General features: G+C 54.1%; 1 protein-coding gene across 1 annotated transcript in view; it reads left to right on the top strand.

The window, feature by feature from the left end:
• The first annotated feature begins 5,997 nt into the window (after nucleotides 1–5,997).
• SLC6A7 (solute carrier family 6 member 7) overlaps nucleotides 5,998–19,055 on the top strand; it is a 17,096-nt gene continuing 4,038 nt past the window's right edge. The window contains exons 1-11 of the mRNA XM_006104482.3: nucleotides 5,998–6,030; nucleotides 10,558–10,741; nucleotides 12,380–12,511; nucleotides 12,669–12,903; nucleotides 14,375–14,513; nucleotides 16,067–16,201; nucleotides 17,069–17,172; nucleotides 17,300–17,424; nucleotides 18,093–18,205; nucleotides 18,507–18,711; nucleotides 18,972–18,989. Of these exons, the coding sequence (XP_006104544.1) occupies nucleotides 5,998–6,030; nucleotides 10,558–10,741; nucleotides 12,380–12,511; nucleotides 12,669–12,903; nucleotides 14,375–14,513; nucleotides 16,067–16,201; nucleotides 17,069–17,172; nucleotides 17,300–17,424; nucleotides 18,093–18,205; nucleotides 18,507–18,711; nucleotides 18,972–18,989 (1,423 nt within the window). The remainder of the gene's footprint in view (nucleotides 6,031–10,557; nucleotides 10,742–12,379; nucleotides 12,512–12,668; nucleotides 12,904–14,374; nucleotides 14,514–16,066; nucleotides 16,202–17,068; nucleotides 17,173–17,299; nucleotides 17,425–18,092; nucleotides 18,206–18,506; nucleotides 18,712–18,971; nucleotides 18,990–19,055) is intronic.

Genomic DNA, 19,055 nt, shown 5'->3' with positions numbered 1-19,055 from the left:
AGCTGGGCAAGTGTTGTACATAGAGTGGAGCCTCTTGGATACAGCTTCAAGAATAAACTTTTTTCCTCTTTTTAAAGGTGTATAAAAATCATTTTACGTAGCATTAAAGGAAATGTTAAGTCTAAATCATCCTCCCCCTTTCCTGACAATTGCATAAGCCCTTACAGCCTCCGTCGGCCTACAACAAGGTCACCTTTAAAATGCATTTGAACGATTAAAACAGGACATTGTTAGAGTAAGTTTATGAGACCCTGTAAAATTTTAAGTCCGTTTTGTAAGCAGAATCATCAGACTCAATAGAGCAGTCTTTTGAATTTTTCAGACACTTTCAGCTCAGGATTTTACAAAATTTACTGGGCACCCGCACGTGCCAGGGCATGGTTGTGCCCCCCAGAAGTCTCCAATCTGAGTTAGTTCTGGGCCTCAGAGAGCAGAGCATTCAGGGACTGTGCTTCTCCTGGAGGGCCTGGAAGGCTTCCTGGAGGAGGTGAGGTCTGAACAGGTGCCTAAAGGACTAGTGGGTGCTGTCAGGCCGAGAAGGGAGGAATGATAATAAAGAATCTGAGCTGTATGAACGTAATGTATAATTTTTTAAACGCCTGAGAAAAGCTGCTGTTCTCAACTCCCTTTCAGAGGTGGCCAGGAGTCTGCTACCTGGAGGGCTCCAGTGCCAGCTGCCTGCCCTCTGTTTACTGTTCTGGGAGGTGGCCCAGCCATAAAAGGTGTGCACAGCCTGCCCTTTGCTCCTGGGGCACATGACAACAAGGCACCGGGTGGATCCCTCCCACACACAAGCCCCTGCAAGGCAGCAGGCACTCCTCTCTCTCCTCCTGGTGGTGGCGTGGGAGAGGCGGCCTCACTGAAGGTGCTGGGCATCTAAAGCACGGGAACCAGGTGTACCAGGGAAAGGACCGGGGTCCCGGGAGCAGAAGAGGGTTGGTGGGAGGGTGGCTGGCAGTGAATATAGTTTTCTGATCATCAACAACATTTGCTGTGTGACCTGAGGTCACTACTTCCCTTCTCTGGGCCTTGTGCCCCATCTAAAACTGGGGAGCTGGTTTGCCAAAAACAAATGGCTCTGGTCAAGTAAGTTCGGAAAGTCCTACAGACTCGACCCTTCTGGTGGAGTCACGGTGGTGCATCAGCACAGCAAAGGCTCTGACCAGTCCCACAGCAAAGACACCCCTTGAATCTTCTTTAGTCCAGCATTCCCCATGCTTCACTACCCAGGAGCCCCCTACTAGCACCTGCCAGCACCCCACTGGACACCCTGCGCTCTGCAGTGGGGGTTCTGTGGGCTGGAGGGCCACACTTGAGCTGTGACTCAGTGTTTAGTAGCAGGTTTTGTCAGGTGCCCTGGGCTCCAGCCTAACTACGTCCAGGCTGTGAGAGTTCAGGTAAGTTACTTAGCTTCTCTGAGCCACAGCCTCCTCATTTGTCAAATGGAGGAGAGAAAAAAAATACTCTAACCTATCTCCGAACAGGGCCCAGCACATAGTAAGTTCTGGGTTTCTGCCACCTGCTCATAGAGCTGTTGCATCCCCGTGTGACAGGCTGCCAGGCCTGACTGATGTTCTACCTACCCCACCCCCAATGCTGCGGACAGATGGTGGCTGGGAAGATCTGAGGCGGGACGAGCCTGTCCCCAGCCACCGGAAGACCTTCCTGTCAGGAGGTCAGTGGCCAGGCCTGGCAGGCTGGGAGAGCCGCAGCTGCTACCTACATGGGAGACCAGGGGTTGGGTGGGGCCCTCAGGTTGGGTTGGTGATCACCTGTCAAGTGGGGTGAATGCTGTGAGAAAGGAAACTTCTCTAAAACAACTTCCAAGCCGTGCCACGGGCTGGCTTGTGAGGCAGTGAGTTCCCTGTCGCCTGGAGAGTTCCACCAGGTGTTGTAAGACTCAGGAAAGGGACCCCCTCATGTCCTCATAGACCCCAGTGCTGAGGGATGTTCCAGCTGCTTGGCAGGCTCATTGATACTGGAGACCCGGGGTCCAGACAAAAGTCAGATCTGGCCTCGCCTGAAGGCCGTGGGCCTGGTCACGGCCTCTACTGACCCAGAAACATGCCCATCAGCACCACGATTTCCCTTCTAGACCCTTCATGCCATGCTGAGAACATCAGTCTAGTGGAGGCCATCACTGACTGCCCAGAGATTGGTGTGGGCTGAGCTGAGAGGGTCACAGCCCAGCCCCAGGAAGGACCCAGCTCAGGGCTGGGAGTGGAGTGTTCTCACACGGGAAGTCTCCAGCAGCCCGGGTGTGTGTGTGTGTGTGTGTGTGTGTGTGTGTGTAACAGGTTACAATGGGGGGACAGAGGACTGTGGGGCTCCAAGAAAAGCAGCCTGGCTCTGGGTGGCTGAGAGGCCCAGCTAATGGGATGCAGAGCCTGGGGCCCAGCAGGCCTGGGACAGGGCCGCGTTGGAGGGCAAGCCTCTCCTAGCCTGGCTGCTCCAGAACCACTTCCTCGGAACCACACCAGATGGGCCAGCAATCTGGATCCTCATTCTTCGGTCGCCACTCACGGGTATAACCAAACACATGCTCTACGGCTATAAAGCCTGAACATTAAAGCAAATTAAAAATGTTTATTTATATGCATTTAAAAATATCTCCCTACATAATAACAGGAAGTGCATTTTCATCTGGCACTTTCCTTAAATTAGCACACATCTCCATCTCTCTTTTGATGTGAGAACAGAAGAGAGAGAGGAGGGGCGGGGGGGAGATAGATTGAGTATTCCCCGGTTTGGTTTCCTAAATAGTTCCTTTGCCAGGTAGTACCCCGACTTCCTCTGGGATGGTAGCAATGGTCCACCATGCTTGGTAGCTGACTGCGTGGCCAGTTGTATGATCATAAAACCGGGGCTTCAGTGGGTAGATTGACTTATGTGGACCCTGTCTTCCGATGCTGGGTTTTGTTTGTTTTATAAAGTACAGATTTCCCCCACAGCAGCTGTGGTGGGGATAGGACGGCAGAAAGGTGTGATCTGAGGGCCCAGCCTGGGTGGGGTCGGACTCCTAGATTCCAGGCCTCACCCTGCCTCTACTCCACAGAGTGATTTTGCAAAGTCCTACCTCTTCTGGGCCTCAGTTTCCCCATATGAAAGGTGTGGGCCAGGACCATGTGCGCCCAGTGACTACGGCTGATGCTCAGGAGTCACCCCACGATACGTTTGCTTCAGGAAGGCTGAAGCCCCGGCCCTGTTCCTTCCCGGTCCCCCAGGGCTGGCTCCCTCCAGGGCTGGATCTAGAGAGAGCAGGTGCTGCTGGGAAGGGGCCATAAGAGGCTCTGGAGCTAATGCCTTGCTACTGTTTCCTGTTCCTATGGTTCTCTGTGCCTTCCATGGGGTCTAAAGAAACCAGGGTGCCAATGGGAGGGGGTGGTTCAGTAAAGCTGCCTCCAGGGAGGGGGGAAGAAGGGTACTGGCTGGGCCTCCTTGGGATCCCCAGGCACAGCCCATGACCCCCTTGTTTTATCTCAGAACTCAGAGACTCAGTGACATCACTCCTCTGAGACGGAGTCCTCAGGTGCCAAATGGGGCTGCACAAACCTGTCCTCCCAGGCTGCTAGAAAGAGTTGAAAATCAATATTGGATACGAGTTCATCTAATACACACAGTAGGGCTGGGCGAATGCTCCTTCCCTTCTCACTCATGGCCAAGGGGCTCCTTCCTCCTGGGTCCGGAGAGCCCTTGGCCTGCCCTGGGAGGCCAGGTTCAAGGAAGGAGCAGCTGGTGGAACTGGGGGAGGAGAGGTGGGCCCGGGATGGACCAGACCAAGCCTTTTCCCCAAGCTTTTGCTTTGATTTAACCCTTCCCACCTCCTACCAGGCTCCAGGGGTGTAAACAGCAGCTCCTATCTTCACTCTCCTCAAGGCCTCCCCATGTTGGCTGATGGTAGGATGACCCTGTGAAATAGTGTCTGAGCTGGGACACTTTTAAGAGTGAAAGGGGCCCAGCTGGCAAGGCTCAGTGGTTGAACATCGACCTATGAATCAGGAGGTCACGTTTCCATTCCCGGTCAGGGCCCAGGCCCAGGTTGCAGGCTCCATCCCAGCACACTGGCGTATGCAGGAGGCAGCCGATCAATGATTCCCTCTCACAATTGATGTTTCTATCTCTCTCTCTCCCTCTCCCTTCCTCTCTGAAATCAATAAAAAAAAATTTTTTTTTCAAGAGTGAAAGGGGAACAATTTTTAATGCATATGCCAGGTTCACTAGCATATACTGGTTCAGTCCCACAAACCAATGCATATATTCACTCTAGCTAATAATTTTCCATCCTAGCCACAGGCTCTCTGGAACCTTATAACACTCTAAGTCAGCAATTTTCAACCGGTGTGCTGCAAGAATTTTTTAAACATGTAATACCTGACTTAGTCAGGGACACTGACCTCTTTTCCCTTAGATTGTCAAATAAAAAAATGACAACAGCCAACACAACAATAGCCATCTTATGTGAATGTATCAAAATTATACTTATTATTTGCAAATTGGCAAAAAATAGTATATTTTTTGGTGTGCCGCAGACTTTTAGTAACGCATTTATGTGTGTCATGAGATGAAGAAAGGTTGAAAATCACTGCTGTATGAGGTCAGCCAGGCAAGGGCTGGTTGGTGGCCCATTTGAGTATTTGACAGATGTGCAATCATAACATTCCCATGGTCATACTGCTGGTGGTGGACAGGAGCCCAGGTGCTCATGATCTAAGTCACAAACCATCACAATGACCCAGTGGTGCTTGCCCTGTTTCTTCTTGCCCAAACCTCCCTGTTTCACTTTCAGCTCAAGGGAAAAGGGAGTGTTCAGGACCACTACTGGCCTGGAATCTCCATGAGGCCTGACTCTGGCACTGGTGTCATTCACCAGCTGTGTGACCTTGAGTGAGGAACTTAACCTCTCTGTGCTTCAGGTTCCTCATTTGTAAAATAGGGATAATACCATCTGCCTCCCCAGCTCACTGTGTTGATGAAATAAGACCTAGCCTAGGATCTGGTACACGTTAGGTACTCAATAAATATTGGTGGATTGGATGATTGGGTAAATATCTGACTAATGGCTGTTTTTCTTTTGTTGGCAGGAGTGGTCAGTTAAATGTTACTGAGCCCCTACTATGTCCCTGGCCCCCTGCTAAATGTTTTCTATGCACCATCTCCCTGAGTTCCTCATAAGGGAAGTAAGATTCTTTTATTTTTATTTTTATTGATTTCTGAGAGGAACGGAGAGAGAGATAGAAACATCAATGATGAGAGAGAATCATTGATCGGCTGCCTCCTGCACGCCCCCTACTGGGGATCGAGCCCACAATCCAAGCATGTGCCCTTGACAGGAATCGAACCCAGGACCTTTCAGTCCACAGCCTGACGCTCTATCCACTGAGCCAAACCGGCTAGGGCGGGGAAGTAAGATTCTTATTCCCATTTTCCAGATGCAGAAGTGGCAGTGCAGGGAAGTTAAGCAATGTGGGAAGGTCACACAGCCAAAAGGAGGAGGCACTGGGATGCTGGAACCCACAACGGACTGTTATTGCCCAGCCGAGGAAAGAGAGGCCCAGAGAGGGGAGGTTACTTGCCCAAGGTCACGCAGGAGACTGTGACGGAGGCCTCCAGACCTCCTAGGATTCCCACCGCAGACACCCCCACCTTACGCGCTTGGCCCCTCCAATCCTAGCTCTGCGCGAGGGGACGCGCATCCCCCCATCCCTACCCCTCCGCTGTCTGTCCATTTGGGTGTCTACGCGGGCGCAGCCGTGCACCCCTCCCCAGCCTCCGGCCCTGCGTAGAGAGAGACTGGCGTTCGCAGCTCCGCTCTGCGCCCCACACCCGCAGCCGACAGACGGCAGCGCCTGCGCTCGCGCCCCCAAAGCCGGTGCACGGAGCCGCCGGGGCAAAGGCGCGGCGCTGGCCCGCGGCGCATCTCGGGTTCTCCCGCTCGCTCCCTGCTCTCTGCGCTGAAGGGAAGACAAGCCGGGAAGCCCCAGCAACCTGCCCTCCAAGATGAAGAAGCTCCAGGAAGCTCAGCTCCGAAAGGTAGGGCACGAGGGCGGGCTGGGGGCGCACCTGAGAGGGGAGTGCGGAGGCCCGCCCCCAGCGAGGCCCGGGGAAGGCAGGGGGGCGCCAGGACCCAGTTCAGAGCTCCGGGGAAGGCCGGGCTGAGTTGGATAGCAGGGAGGGACGGGTCACGGCCTGTGCCACCCCATACCACCCCACCCCCTCTGAGGGTCAGGAGGTAGCGTGTTTAGGCCTGGGGTTCATTGGGCCAGGTCCTGGAACAGGTGTCTGCAGCCCAGGAGGCGGGAAGTAGGGGTGGCTAGGGCCAGGCACCCACCCCTCTCCAATCGCCCTACCCCGGGGAGGCGCGGGGGGGGGGGGGGGGGGGGGGGGGGGGGATGATGGCGGTGCGGGGGGAATTGCTGAGCACCAGCCTTGAACTTGATTAATTTCGGGGGTGGGGATGGCGGGGAAGCAGTGTGGGCCTGGTCCTCCCCTGTGCACTCTAGGCTGAAGCAGCCGGTGCCATCCAGCCCCTGCTCCTGCCTGCGGGGCCCACCACCTGCTTCCTCCCGCTCCCTTCCTTCCCCAGGCAGCTTAGTGTTCCTGCTAAGACCCCAGGCTGCCCCTCAGCAGGGCAGAAGGAGGCAAAGGCAAGGAGTGAGGAACTTGGAGACCCAAGGGATATGGGGGTGAGAGCTGGCATGAGAGAGGCGGCCAAATCTATGTGTTCCTGGGCCCTGGGCCCTGGGCCCAGCCCTCAGCCCCTCCCCACCTTGTCCTATGGGATTCGACCTCCCAGCCAAGTGGCACAGGCCTGGGCAGGGAGAGTATTGGCCATGTTTCCTGGCTTTGGGCTTAAAACTACCAGTCCCAGCCAAGGCGTCAGAACTCCAGGGCACTATTTCTGCAGATGCCCCTTACCCTGTGGCTTTGGGCAAGTCCATTCTCTAACCTGGACCATTGCCTGTCCATCCCCCGTGTCAGCACCAAAGCAGGACCCCGGTCGAAGGTGCTAGTAGATGCGAGACAATTGCCCATCGGGGCCGGTGTTATTGACCACTCCTTTCCTCCAAGGGTCTCCCCTGTTTATTCAAGCTCTCTGCCCTTGGCCAGCCGCGTGGGACCACTGATAAGTGGGTCCTTTTTCTTTCTAACATGAGTAACTTCTTTGGGCCATTTGAGGGTCTCTTGGGTCTTGAGTTCTGCCTGGCTATTTTCTATTCTCTTCTTCTCTTCCCTCTCCTCCCCTCCCCACCAGAATCCCTCCCCTCATTGCCGTAGGACCACACATTATGTAAATAGCCATGTTTTGTGAAGCCGATGCTCCTGTAATCCCCCAGCAATTCTGGGAGCTACGGCTTATTATCCCCATTTTATAGACAAGGAAACCAAGGCAGAGAGGGGTGTAGCTTAGTGCTTTCCTGAAGGTGGGCTGAGCAACCTAGGACCAGCAGAGCAGGGGTGGGGCCACCTAGCCTCAGGGTCCCCTCCCTTGGTCTGAAGGAGAAGGGGGCAGGGAGGCAGGAAATGCCAGGAGCAACAATGTTCAGAAATGAGTACTGAGCTGAGAGTCAGGGATCTGGGTCCTGGTCTTGCTCTGCCCTTAACTTGCTGTTTGACCTTGGGCTCATCCCTCCCCCTCCCTGAAACTCATCTGCACGCTGATGAACGTGGGTTCAGGATTCCTATCGCCTCTCATCCTGAAAAAGATATGAGAGCCTTGGCGTAGGCGGTCCTACCTCTCCCAGCCCCTGGCGCTGCTGGTGACCTATATCTGCTGGTCCCTAAAAGAGGAGGTGTAGGTCTGCCAAACTCAGGTGTGTTCCTTCTGACTCTGGGTGGGGAATGGGGGGGGGGGTAATCTGGAGAGGGAGCCTCACACGCAGTGGAAGTGTACACTGACTCATTAAGCTTCCAGTCCTGCCCCATTGATGTGGTTGCTTCCCTCTGTCTCCCAACTGGCTCCATCCTCTGTTCCAGCCCCTGGGATTCACTCCATGGTGGGGTTGGGGGCTCCTCCAGCGATGGAGGACCCCCTTCCCTGCCCCTGGAGCAGAAGCAGGCTTCCCTCTGATTGGGGGAAGAGAGGGATTGAGAGCTGGCAGCATCCAGCTCTTGGAACTCTTGTCACCATGGAAACAGAGAGCCGGGCCGCTCTGTGAACATAGAAAGGGCAGCAGCTTCTCAGAAGGGATCAGAGGAACCTCATTATCGGGCCTTCCTGCCAGCTGGCCGGGATGGGGCTGGGGGGCTCTCAGGGTGACAGGCCTGCCTCACCACTCAGTATCCGTCCGTGTCATCTGGCATTACCCATCCCTCCTGGAGCTTACCTAGGAGGGCGTGGTTCCAGCGCAATGATGCTCACCCAGCTGGTGAGGGAGCCTTGAGGGGAAAGGCGTCAGGGTGAAGGGGCAGCTTTCAGATAGGTCTGAGAGCTGCTGCCACCCTAACCTCAGCCGGGGTCGCAGCTAAAGAACCCCCAGGCATATATTTCAACCCTGGGAGCCCATTTTCTTAAAAAAGCAGCTGTTCATGTTCTTCATTATTGTCACCATCACCCATAATCATGCCAGGCTGTCCCGGTCACCACTACCCTTCCTCAGGCAGGATCACCGCATGCTCGTCACTATCACTGAGAGTCAACCCAAAACTGTTACCCCATTTCTGCCACCTGAGCCCATTGCACCAACCCTGTCACCACAGCCAGACACATCCAGTCCTCTGACACGTGCACCCTTCATCCCAGCAATGCTCATGTGACAAATCCCCAGCAAAGCCTCCAGCTGATTTGTGTGTAGACACCTACTTGATCTGGTGGCAGGAAGGACAATTTTAGGGGAAAACACAACCCTGATTAGTAGCTCTTTCCTGAGCCCCCGTGTGTGAATCTGACCTGATCCAGCGAAGAATCTTGCCTCACACATCAGAGACAGAGACTATTAGGTAGAGATTGTCTAGACCTGTATTTCCCCAAGTATATGGTGGCAGGCCAGCTCCTTGAAACCCTTTTCTTAAATAGGATTGGGAAATACTGTCTATTCCAGTCCCTATTTGACAAGTCCTGTGAAAAGAAACCTGTCTTAACTGTGTTAACTCAGCTTTTCCAAAGTTCTTTGAATCAAGAATCATTTTTCCACTGAATACCAAGGGATGTGTTTTTGGAAACACTCGCCTATCTAATCCTCCCAGTGTCCAGATGGGGAAACTGAGGCCTGGAAAACTCTTTCCTAAAGTCATACAGTGAATTGGCACAGACCTGGGACTAGAATTGTGGTCCCAGTGGCATCACTGTTTCCCCATAACCATTCCTCAGTGGGAAGCAGGGGGTTCTTTCTCTCTGAGAACCATGGATGTCTTTCATAATTGGCCTTCTATCTTTTCTGCCATAAGGTGAGACTTTCAGAGGCAAGCAGGAAAGGTAGGATTACCCCTTTCTCCTGACCCATTCCTGGAGTCACGTATGGAAACTGCTCTCTGGATTTTAGGCGGCCATCCTGGTATCTTTGGGCTTCCTTCCAGGCCCTAAGCCCAGGCAGTCCATGGACATGCTAACTCACATCCCTTGGGGCCAGGATTCCAAGCAGCTGATCCATCTCCTAGCCCCAGCCTGAAGGGAGAATGCCGGGTGGACTTCCCCGCCCTCCTTGAATCACAAGGGGAGCCCTTAGGGACAGCTGGCCTCCATTCCCTCTGTATACATTTGCCCTTCAGTGACAAGAAGATTATGACTTCTGAGACAGATTGGTGCCTAAATAGCAACTTCCTGCTCGTGACTAAAATTCACAGTCCTCTGTAGGCCCCCTTGAGCATAAATCTACTCCCTTCCTCAGGGGAGCTCAGGTCCCTCCGAGCCCTCTCCTTTCTATGCTCAGCCTTCCCAGTTCCTTCCTCTTGTCCTCAAGTAACCGCTTTTCCTGAGCAACCTCCAGTCTGGCCACCTGCCCTTTGGACACCCTCCAAACTGTGTCTTTCTAAAATATGGTGCCCAGAATGGAGTAGCTAAACTTCAGCACTGTGTCTGAAGACGTGGGCTTGAACTTCAGGAAGCTCTCCCACTCCCCAGCCTGGTAAAAACCTCAGGCATGGCAGGACTCCTCTTTGACCTTCAGTTTTCCCTGTCATTGAAATGGAGCTTAGGTGAATACTTAGCTCACAGGGTTGCTTTGAGAATGAAATCCAGTAATGGGAGTAAAATGTTTATTGCATAATCATAGTAAGTGCTCAATGCATGGTGACTGTTGTAAGATCACCATCATTATCATCATTGTCATCTTCAAAATAAGACCCTCGCTTGATTTGACCTCTGTGTTAGCCAAGCGAAGACCACGGTGGCTTTCTTAGTGCCCGAGCAACCCTGCTGGTCTCATAAGTTTGCAGTCACCGAAAACCTCCAGGAGCTCCTGCTTATGGGCCATGTTGGCCCAGATGAGAGGGATTGATCACCTGAACCAATAGAATGTCTTTCTTGCAGCCCTATTCAAGGCTATATTCTTGTATTGGTGGTCACAGATCCATCCTAGCCTCACCTTTCTCTTCCACCCTTTTGGTTTCTCTTATTGGCAGCCCGTCACTCCAGACCTGCTGATGACCCCCAGTGACCAGGGTGACGTAGACCTGGATGTGGACTTTGCCGCAGACCGGGGGAACTGGACAGGCAAACTGGACTTCCTGCTGTCCTGCATTGGCTACTGTGTGGGCCTGGGGAACGTCTGGCGTTTCCCCTATAGAGCCTACACCAACGGAGGAGGTATGGGCCTGAGCTCCTGCCTGAGGAGCAGCCGAGTGATGGGTCAAGGCTCCGGGTGGACTGAGGTTTGAAGTGGCCTTAGCTACCGTCTCCTATTGGACCTTGAGCAGAATTAGTTGGAAGTGGTTTTATAGCAACCTGGGACTGGAAAGAGGGAGCTGTCTGCCTTGTCCCTTTTCATCACCCAGGCCCCTCTTCCCTCTCTCTTGACCCCAGCATGGGTATGACACAGTAAGCCCTAAGCCTGGCCATTTCCTGGGCCCTGAGTGATGGGCTCTCTGCCTCTACTTCATGAGGAAGAGCTGGATCTGCCTGTCAGTGGTCACTGCACTCTCAATATTCTCACCACCACCACCGCCACACCTCCAGAACCTTACTCTATCTAATTCCTGCTCGTGAATCCTCTATCTCTCTTCCTCTCCTGGTTCCTTCCATTCTGACAGCGAACACAGAGTCTCTGCCGTCTTAAACAAATTATCTGTTGTCCCTGCTTCTCCATCAAGTGACTGTTCTTAGTCTTATTACAATAGCTGGGGTTGAGCACTCACCATCTGCCAGCCCCGGGCTGAATGCTCTCCATGCCTGTCTCATCTAACCCTGACGACAGCCCTCCTGGGTGGGCACCTTTGTCCTGACGAGGACGCCTGGGCTTGGAGAGGCCAGTTCCTTGCCCAGGGTCCCACAGTGGCCGACCCAACATCCCCCCCAGGACTATCTTCCGCAGAGCCAGTGCACGCCCACCCGCAATCCATATCTCCTCCCATCTCCACCAAACCCGTTAAAGAAGCTCATATTGTCAGGGCGACAGAAATCCAAATAAACCTACACGAAGCAACGACAGATGAATGATATGACTGGGAAGAGGTCTGGAGCTGGGCTCTGAAGCTCCAGGAACTTCACAGTATCCACAGTTCTCTCTGCACCCCCCTCCCCCCACCCCTTCCCCCGGTTCCCGACTCTTTTTCCCTCTGTATGCTGGCCTCATTTTCTCCTGGGACAGGCTTCCTCCTTGCAGTTGGGTGGCCAGAGACAACTCTGGAATGACTTCCTCCTCAGAACTGCCATCCGAATGAATCTATATAGAATTGCAGAGAAGGTCTCTAATTGGCCTGGCTTGGGATATGTGCCCATGAGGAGGTGGGCAGGGGTTGGCTGCTGTCACTGGCAGCCCCTCCAGAGCCATATGGTGGTGGGAAGTTCTCTAAGGAGTTGGCTGCCAATATGTGAAGAAAGGGGGGGAGAGATGTTGGGCACATGGGACCACAGGTGGCAGCCACGAGCATCTGAGGTGGCAAAGTGGGGGGGTGAGAGGACAGGTAAATGGGAGGCTTGATTTCGGCACTGAGGAGTTTGCCCTTTCTTCAGCAGGGAATTCACTCGTTTATTCATGTATTTGTTCATTCAGCGTCTGCTCTGAGCCCAGCCCTGGTCTAGGCACTGGGGCTATAGAGGTGAGTGAATCTCTGTCCACCCCTTGGCTCTCAGTGATTGATGGTAGAAAAGAAGACAGTCCCAAGCCACAGGAGAAGTGTTCCCTCAGGTCACAGGTGGTGTCCACTGGTCAGGGATGGGGCGGGGCTAGAGCTGGGCTTTGGGGGAGCTGACCCCCTGCGACCCTGCCCCCACCCCTCCCCACAGGTGCCTTCCTTGTGCCCTACTTCCTCATGCTGGCCATCTGCGGCATCCCTCTCTTCTTCCTCGAGCTCTCTCTGGGCCAGTTCTCCAGCCTGGGACCCCTGGCCGTCTGGAAAATCAGCCCCCTTTTCAAAGGTGAGGCCTCAAGGGTCCCCGGAGTGGTCTGGGCCTGAGGGAGGCCAGGTGATTGCCCCCTTACCCTTTAACCTCCAGAAAGGGAGGGCTTCCCGGAGGAAACACAGCCGGCCCCAAGGAGGGCATGGCCTAAGGGCAGCCCCTGTCGCCACGCCAGGTGCCGGCGCGGCCATGCTGCTCATTGTGGGCCTGGTGGCCATCTACTACAATATGATCATCGCCTACGTCCTCTTCTACCTCTTCGCCTCCCTCACCAGCGACCTGCCCTGGGAGCACTGTGGCAACTGGTGGAACACAGACCTCTGCCTTGAGCACAGAGGCTCCAAGGATGGCAACGGGGCCCTGCCCCTCAACCTCACCAGCACCGTCAGCCCCAGCGAGGAGTACTGGAGGTCTGGGAGGGCCCATGCCCTGGGGGGTTGGGGGAGGGCAGGAATGAGCCTGAGTTCCCAAGGGGCCCAGTGTTTACTTCAAAGATGCTAGTATTAGGTGGACTCTAGGTTCTAATCCCAGATATTCACCTGACTGGCTATGTGACAAACAACTTATTTGGCTTGTGATGCTTTATCTTTTTAATATATATATATATAGATTTCAGAGAGGAAGGGAGAGGGAGAGATAGAACCATCAATGATGAGAGAGAATCATTGATTGGCTGCCTCCTGCATGCTCCCTACTGGGGATCAAGCCCACAATTCAGGCATGTGCCCTTGACTGGAATCGAACCCAGGACCCTTCAGTCCATAGGCCAACACTCTATCCACTGAGAAAAAACAGCTATGGCCTGATACTGTATCTTTAAGTGGGTATAATAGTATTTCAGAGGGTTGCCATGAGGAGTAACAGAAAGAAGGCATATAAATTTTGCCATCCAGTCTGGTGGATAGCAAGTGCTCAATAAATGCTAACTGATAATACTGATGGTACTAACAGTAATAGTAACCTTTTGGAGCCTTAGTTTCTGCCTCTGTAAAAGGGGATGAACATAGTCCCTCCTCCATAGGATGTCACGCATTGACTGACCAGAGGACACAGACCAGGTACCCCCAACCCTTCATCTGCCGAGGGCTGCTCTTAGGAACCTGCCCCCAGATGGACCCCATGTCTTGAAATATTTTGGTCTCCAACCTACATGTATTAGGCGGTTCCCCCGTTTGTCCATGTAAAGTCCACCCAGAGTGTGTGCACTGCTGAGGAGTATGTCTGGCCAGTGGGAAAGGCGAAGCTTGGGTCTGCAGCTTAAGGCCAAAGACTGTGACGTGGGGGTCCAGCAGTTGCTGGGGTCTCCACGGAAGCTTTGGGGGGGTGCAGGCAGAAAGCAGACAGTACTCTCCCAAGACGTTAGCAAAGGGAGTTCAGTGGAGGGAGGTGACAGTGTGAGGGAGTCCACACAGAATAGTGAGGCGCCAGGAACTAGCAAGGGGGTCAGCTGTAACACCCCTGAGCCAAGGAGCAAGCGGGGGGACCCAGGGAACTGGAGCCAGAGAGATCGGGAGCCTTGGAGGAAAGGCTGCCCACCAGAGCTTGCTATGGAAGAAGGCAGTCACAGCCTGGCCTTCTCATGCATGTGTGCGTGCGTGCGTAAGCATGTGCACACGTGTGTGTGCAAGTACCCCAACCCCTCACTCCTCCCACCCTCCAGTCTCCTACTATTGCCTCCCACGCACCAAATCCAAATGGCAATCAAAGGGGATGGCAGCCTGGGCGATGTGGTCTGTAGAGGCAGCCTCCAGGTGCAGAGCTAGTCTGGGGACAGACCAAATCAAGTGGACGCTAGCCAGGATCGCCTCGCAGGCTGGCCACGGCTTTCCTCCATGTCAGTGGAGCGTGACCAGCAGACACTCAGGCCTTCGTCTCCCACAGCCGCTACGTTCTCCACATCCAAGGCAGCCAGGGCATCGGCAGCCCCGGGGGGATCCGCTGGAACCTCTGCCTCTGCCTGCTGCTCGCCTGGGTCATCGTGTTCCTCTGTATCCTCAAGGGTGTGAAGTCCTCAGGCAAGGTGAGGCCCGAGGGGCTGGGCGGGGTGAGGGCTTCTGGGAGGAGGCAGGGCATGGACTGAACCTAAGAGGTGAGGGGAAGGGAAGGGCATGGAGCTGGGGAAGATGTGGAGGTAAGGACGGGCTAGGAACTTGCTGAGGGCAGGACCTATTTGTTATTCAGGTTTGTGTCCTGACCCAGTGCTGGCACTCAGAAGCGGCTAGGCAAGTGTTTCTTGAAAGCTCGGAGGGTGGCTGTGGATCAGAGCCCTTTGAGATGCAAGTGGCCGGAACCCAGTTGTCACAATTGGAAAATCCAGAGTGTGTGCCTCAGGCATGACTGGGTCTAGGAGGCAAGTGGAGGGAACATCCCGCCCACGGGCCGCATCAGGCCCGAGAAATCATTTGGTCCGGCCCTGCCAAAGCATTAGGGATGAGTTAATGAAATGTTTGACCAAACAGAGCAGGCTCATTTTAAGTTGGTAATTTTGTGTGGCCTACGAATGATGTTATAAATAGCTCAACGGGCCTCGGCAGAAAAGAGGTCTAGGGGTTCCATTAATGTTATCAGGACTGTGGTTCTCCCGCCGCTCAGCAGTGTTCTCGGGCTTCATTCTGTATGCGGTTGCCCAGCAGCTCTGGGCTACTCTTGACATGCTTAGGGAAGGGTTCTCCCTCTCCCCAGTTTGCAGAATCCTAGAAGTGAGTCTTACTGGGTAAGCTGGGTCGCCATACCCATCCCTGAACCAGCCACTGTGGCCAGGAGGGGGGCGTGCTGGGCCCACCCCAGGAGCCAGGCATGGAGTCAGCCCCAGCTGGGGAGAGTCAGGGGCTGTTATCTGAAGAAGGTCAATGAGATGCTGGGTGGACTAAGCCACAGGTGTCCACTTTAGGTGATGAAGGGCGAGAAGGCCATAAAGCAGTTTGGAAGGACTTGGAAACCTGAATGGTTTACTTAATCATTTATAAATCAGAACTGGTCCCTCTGCAAAGCACTCAGAAGTGATGTCCATTTGGAAGAGAACCATTAAAAGAAACACTAGGAAGCCAGAGAAGAAAGCCGTTAGAAAGAGAGGAGAGGCCATCGGGTGCAAGCCAACACAGCGGGGAGCCTGGGACTCGCCGGTGTCGGCTGAGGGCAGAGACAGGGCAGCGGGGAGTCTGGGAATGTCCGGCTGATGACCACATGGGGTGGGTTTGCTGGGGGGAGGGGACACGTGGGGTAGGAGGCTCTTCTGACCTTCAGGGGACGGGTGATGGTGGCCTGGACTGGGCCACAGTGAAGGGGGAGTGGGTGGATGGATTTGGACAGCCTTGGGAAGCAGTGACAGGACTTTGCTGATGGGATCAGTGTGAGGAGAGAGGGAGGAAGGGAGAGGGGTAAAGAGGGAGGGACGAGGGATGATGGAGGGAGGGAGGGAGGGAGGGAGGGAGGGAGGGAGGGAGGGAGGGAGGAAAAAAGAAGCATCATAGGTTGATGGCTGTTTCCCACCTTGGGAGTAAGATGGGGCTTTCTAGAAGAGGAGCAGGGCAGAGGAAGTCACCTTGCCTTCCATTCCCACTTACCGCCTCTCAGGTGGTGTATTTCACGGCCACGTTCCCCTACCTCATTCTGGTCATGCTGCTGATCCGCGGAGTCACTCTCCCAGGGGCCTGGAAGGGCATCCAGTTCTATCTCACCCCCCAGTTCCACTACCTGTTGTCTTCCAAGGTGAGGCCACTGGGACTAGGGTGGGGAGGGAGGGGGCAGGCCTGACCTGGGAAGTGGAAATAGGGATCCCTGGAGAAAAGAGTGGGCAGGGGGTGGGAATCCCTCACGCGGTCAGCCTCCAGTACCAGGCACTGTGCTCAGTCCTGTCTTCTTCATTTATTGTTCTCGACAATTTTATGAAGTAGACATTATTCTCCCATTTCACAGATGAAAAAACTGAGGCCTGGAAGAGTCAGTGATCAGCTTACGGTTACATAGGGAGTGGCAAAGCTGGGATTCTAACCTCGATCTGTTTGATTCCAAACCCCACGGAGGGCATTTTGTAATATTAGTCACAACAATGGTATCATTTCTTATTTATTGACAAATGACTGTGCCTAACCACGCTCTCAGCACTTTGCATATATGTAGTCATTTAATCATCACCAGCCTACTCCCATTCCCTTATTGCAGAGGGACCTGAGGCCCAGAGAGGTGATGGGGCGCTACAGCCAGAGAGTGGTAGAGCTGGGGTCCAAACCCAGGTCCCTCTGACTCCAGGAAGGAAGTTTAAGGGTTACATGGGCTTGTTGCCCACACGAATTTCCTGAAAATCTTACATGAGGAACTACTTCCTTCAGAAGGAGACCAAACTTAGAGGTTGCCTTCTAGATGGGGAAACTGGGGCCCTGAGAGGCACAGTGTGAGTGTTGAAGCTGGGTGTGCTCCCAGCCCAAGTCACTTGAGAGCCAGGCCCTTCCCCACGCCATCCCTGGACCTATTGGCTGGCTCTCTCCCCACCTCCGTCCTCCTGTTTCCCTGGCTCTCTGACACCACGGTGTGCCAGCTGCTTCTCTTTGTGCTCCATCTGCATCCTTCTTGCCACAGGTGTGGATCGAAGCTGCCCTTCAGATCTTCTACTCCCTGGGTGTGGGCTTCGGGGGTCTCCTCACCTTTGCCTCCTATAACACGTTTCACCAGAACATCTATCGGTCAGTGCAGCCTCCTGGACCCCAGGGCCGCAGCTGGGAGGAGAGAGGGGGCCGGGCCGGGGGAGAGCCCGGGGAGGACTTTTCCGGGCGAGGTTCACCTGGCCTGCGCCTGGACTTCTCCTGGCAGAGACACCTTCATCGTCACTCTGGGCAACGCCATCACCAGCATCCTGGCCGGCTTCGCCATCTTCTCCGTGCTGGGCTACATGTCTCAGGAGCTGGATGTGCCTGTGGACCAAGTTGCCAAAGCAGGTGGGCAGGCTGCCCGGCCCTGGTAGGCAAGGGTGTGTGTTGGGCACAGCTGGGGCTGGAAAGTGAGCCTGTGTGTGGACCAGCAAGGTTGTGGATGGGCGTGTTGAGTGTGTGTACGCACATGCATGCATGTGCGCAGAGATGAACGTGTCTCTGCTGGTCTCTGGGTGGCCATGTGCAAGTGAGTGTGCATTAACCTGTGTCCGGAGATATAGGAACTTCTGTATGAGACTGTCTTATATTTGTCACATTAGTAACTCTCCTTGCTTGTCCAAATGAGTCACATCCTGAATTGAGATGTCTGTGTGCAAGTGAATCGCTGTTGTGAGTGATCTTGGGAATCAGTGTCTTGTGCCAATGGACATGTTTAAGCATGTGTATTAGTGGGATTGTTTGTGCAAATGGTTGTGTACATAAGTGTATTCAAAGGAGGTATTACTAATTTACTCATTATTCATTACTAATTCATTTATTCTATCAACTTACGTTTACTGAGCACTGACAATGTGCTGGCATGTGTCCTAGGAGTTAATAAAGTATCAGGAGTGTGCAGTTAGTGGACATCTTTGGGTTTGCTCAGGTGGGTGTGAGCGACCATGAGTGTGTGAGTATGGATGTGGGGCCTGCCACGTGCCCCAGGCTGCTGACCCCGTGTGCCCTTGGCCCAGGCCCCGGCCTGGCCTTTGTCGTCTACCCACAGGCCATGACCATGCTGCCTCTGTCGCCCTTCTGGTCCTTTCTCTTCTTCTTCATGCTGCTGACTCTCGGTTTGGACAGTCAGGTGAGCCTTGTCCATACCACGAGGTGCCTCATGGCACATGCGCTGTGTGTATCTGTGTGTGGGTGATATGTGCGACTGTGTGATCTGTGTGTGTCTGTGATGTCTGTGGGTGTGATATGTGTGTCTGTGTCTCTGTGTGTGTCTGTGTCTCTGTGTGTGATGTTTGTGTCTGTCTGTGTGTCTATGTGCAATGTGTCTGGAGTGTGATATATGTGTGTATCTGTGTGGTGTGTGTCCGTGTCTGTGTGAGTGTATGTGTGTGGCAGAGACAGAACTCAGAAACCCCCTTCCTTCCCCCCAGTTTGCCTTTCTGGAGACCATTGTGACAGCTGTGACGGATGAGTTCCCCTACTACCTGCGACCCAAGAAGGTCGTGTTCTCAGGGCTCATCTGCGTGGCCATGTACCTGATGGGGCTGGTCCTCACCACTGACGTGAGTGGCTTTGGGGACAGGTGGCTGGTGGGCGAGGCTGGGAGGACACTCTGGCAGTGTCTGTGGCCAGGCTGTGCACTCCCTGAACCACCCACTTTCTTGACCTCTTTGGGAGGAACCTAGACCACCTCAGACCCGCTCTCCCCAAGGGGCACCCTTGGCCTATGACGCAGAGTCGTGGCTTTTGGAGTCTGAAAGACCTGGGTTCAAGCCCTCACTCCTGCACTTGCTGGAGTGAGCTCAGGACAAGTGGGCTTTCACCTCCCTGAGTCTGTTTTCCCATCAGTTAAATGGGGGGGCCTGCATCTTAGGCTGCTGGTCAGACTCAATTAGGCGTGGCTGGTGGACGGGGTATGCTGACATCAGCTGGTCTCCCCACCGGCCTGGCTGCTTCCTGCCTGGAAAAGGGGCTGCAGC

The sequence above is a fragment of the Myotis lucifugus genome, unplaced genomic scaffold, assembly GCF_000147115.1.
Source record: "Myotis lucifugus unplaced genomic scaffold, Myoluc2.0 scaffold_576, whole genome shotgun sequence".
NCBI classification, from domain to species: Eukaryota; Metazoa; Chordata; class Mammalia; order Chiroptera; family Vespertilionidae; genus Myotis; species Myotis lucifugus.
The sequence above is the reverse complement of the archived record's forward strand: the minus strand, read 5'-3'. Positions and strand labels throughout refer to the sequence as shown.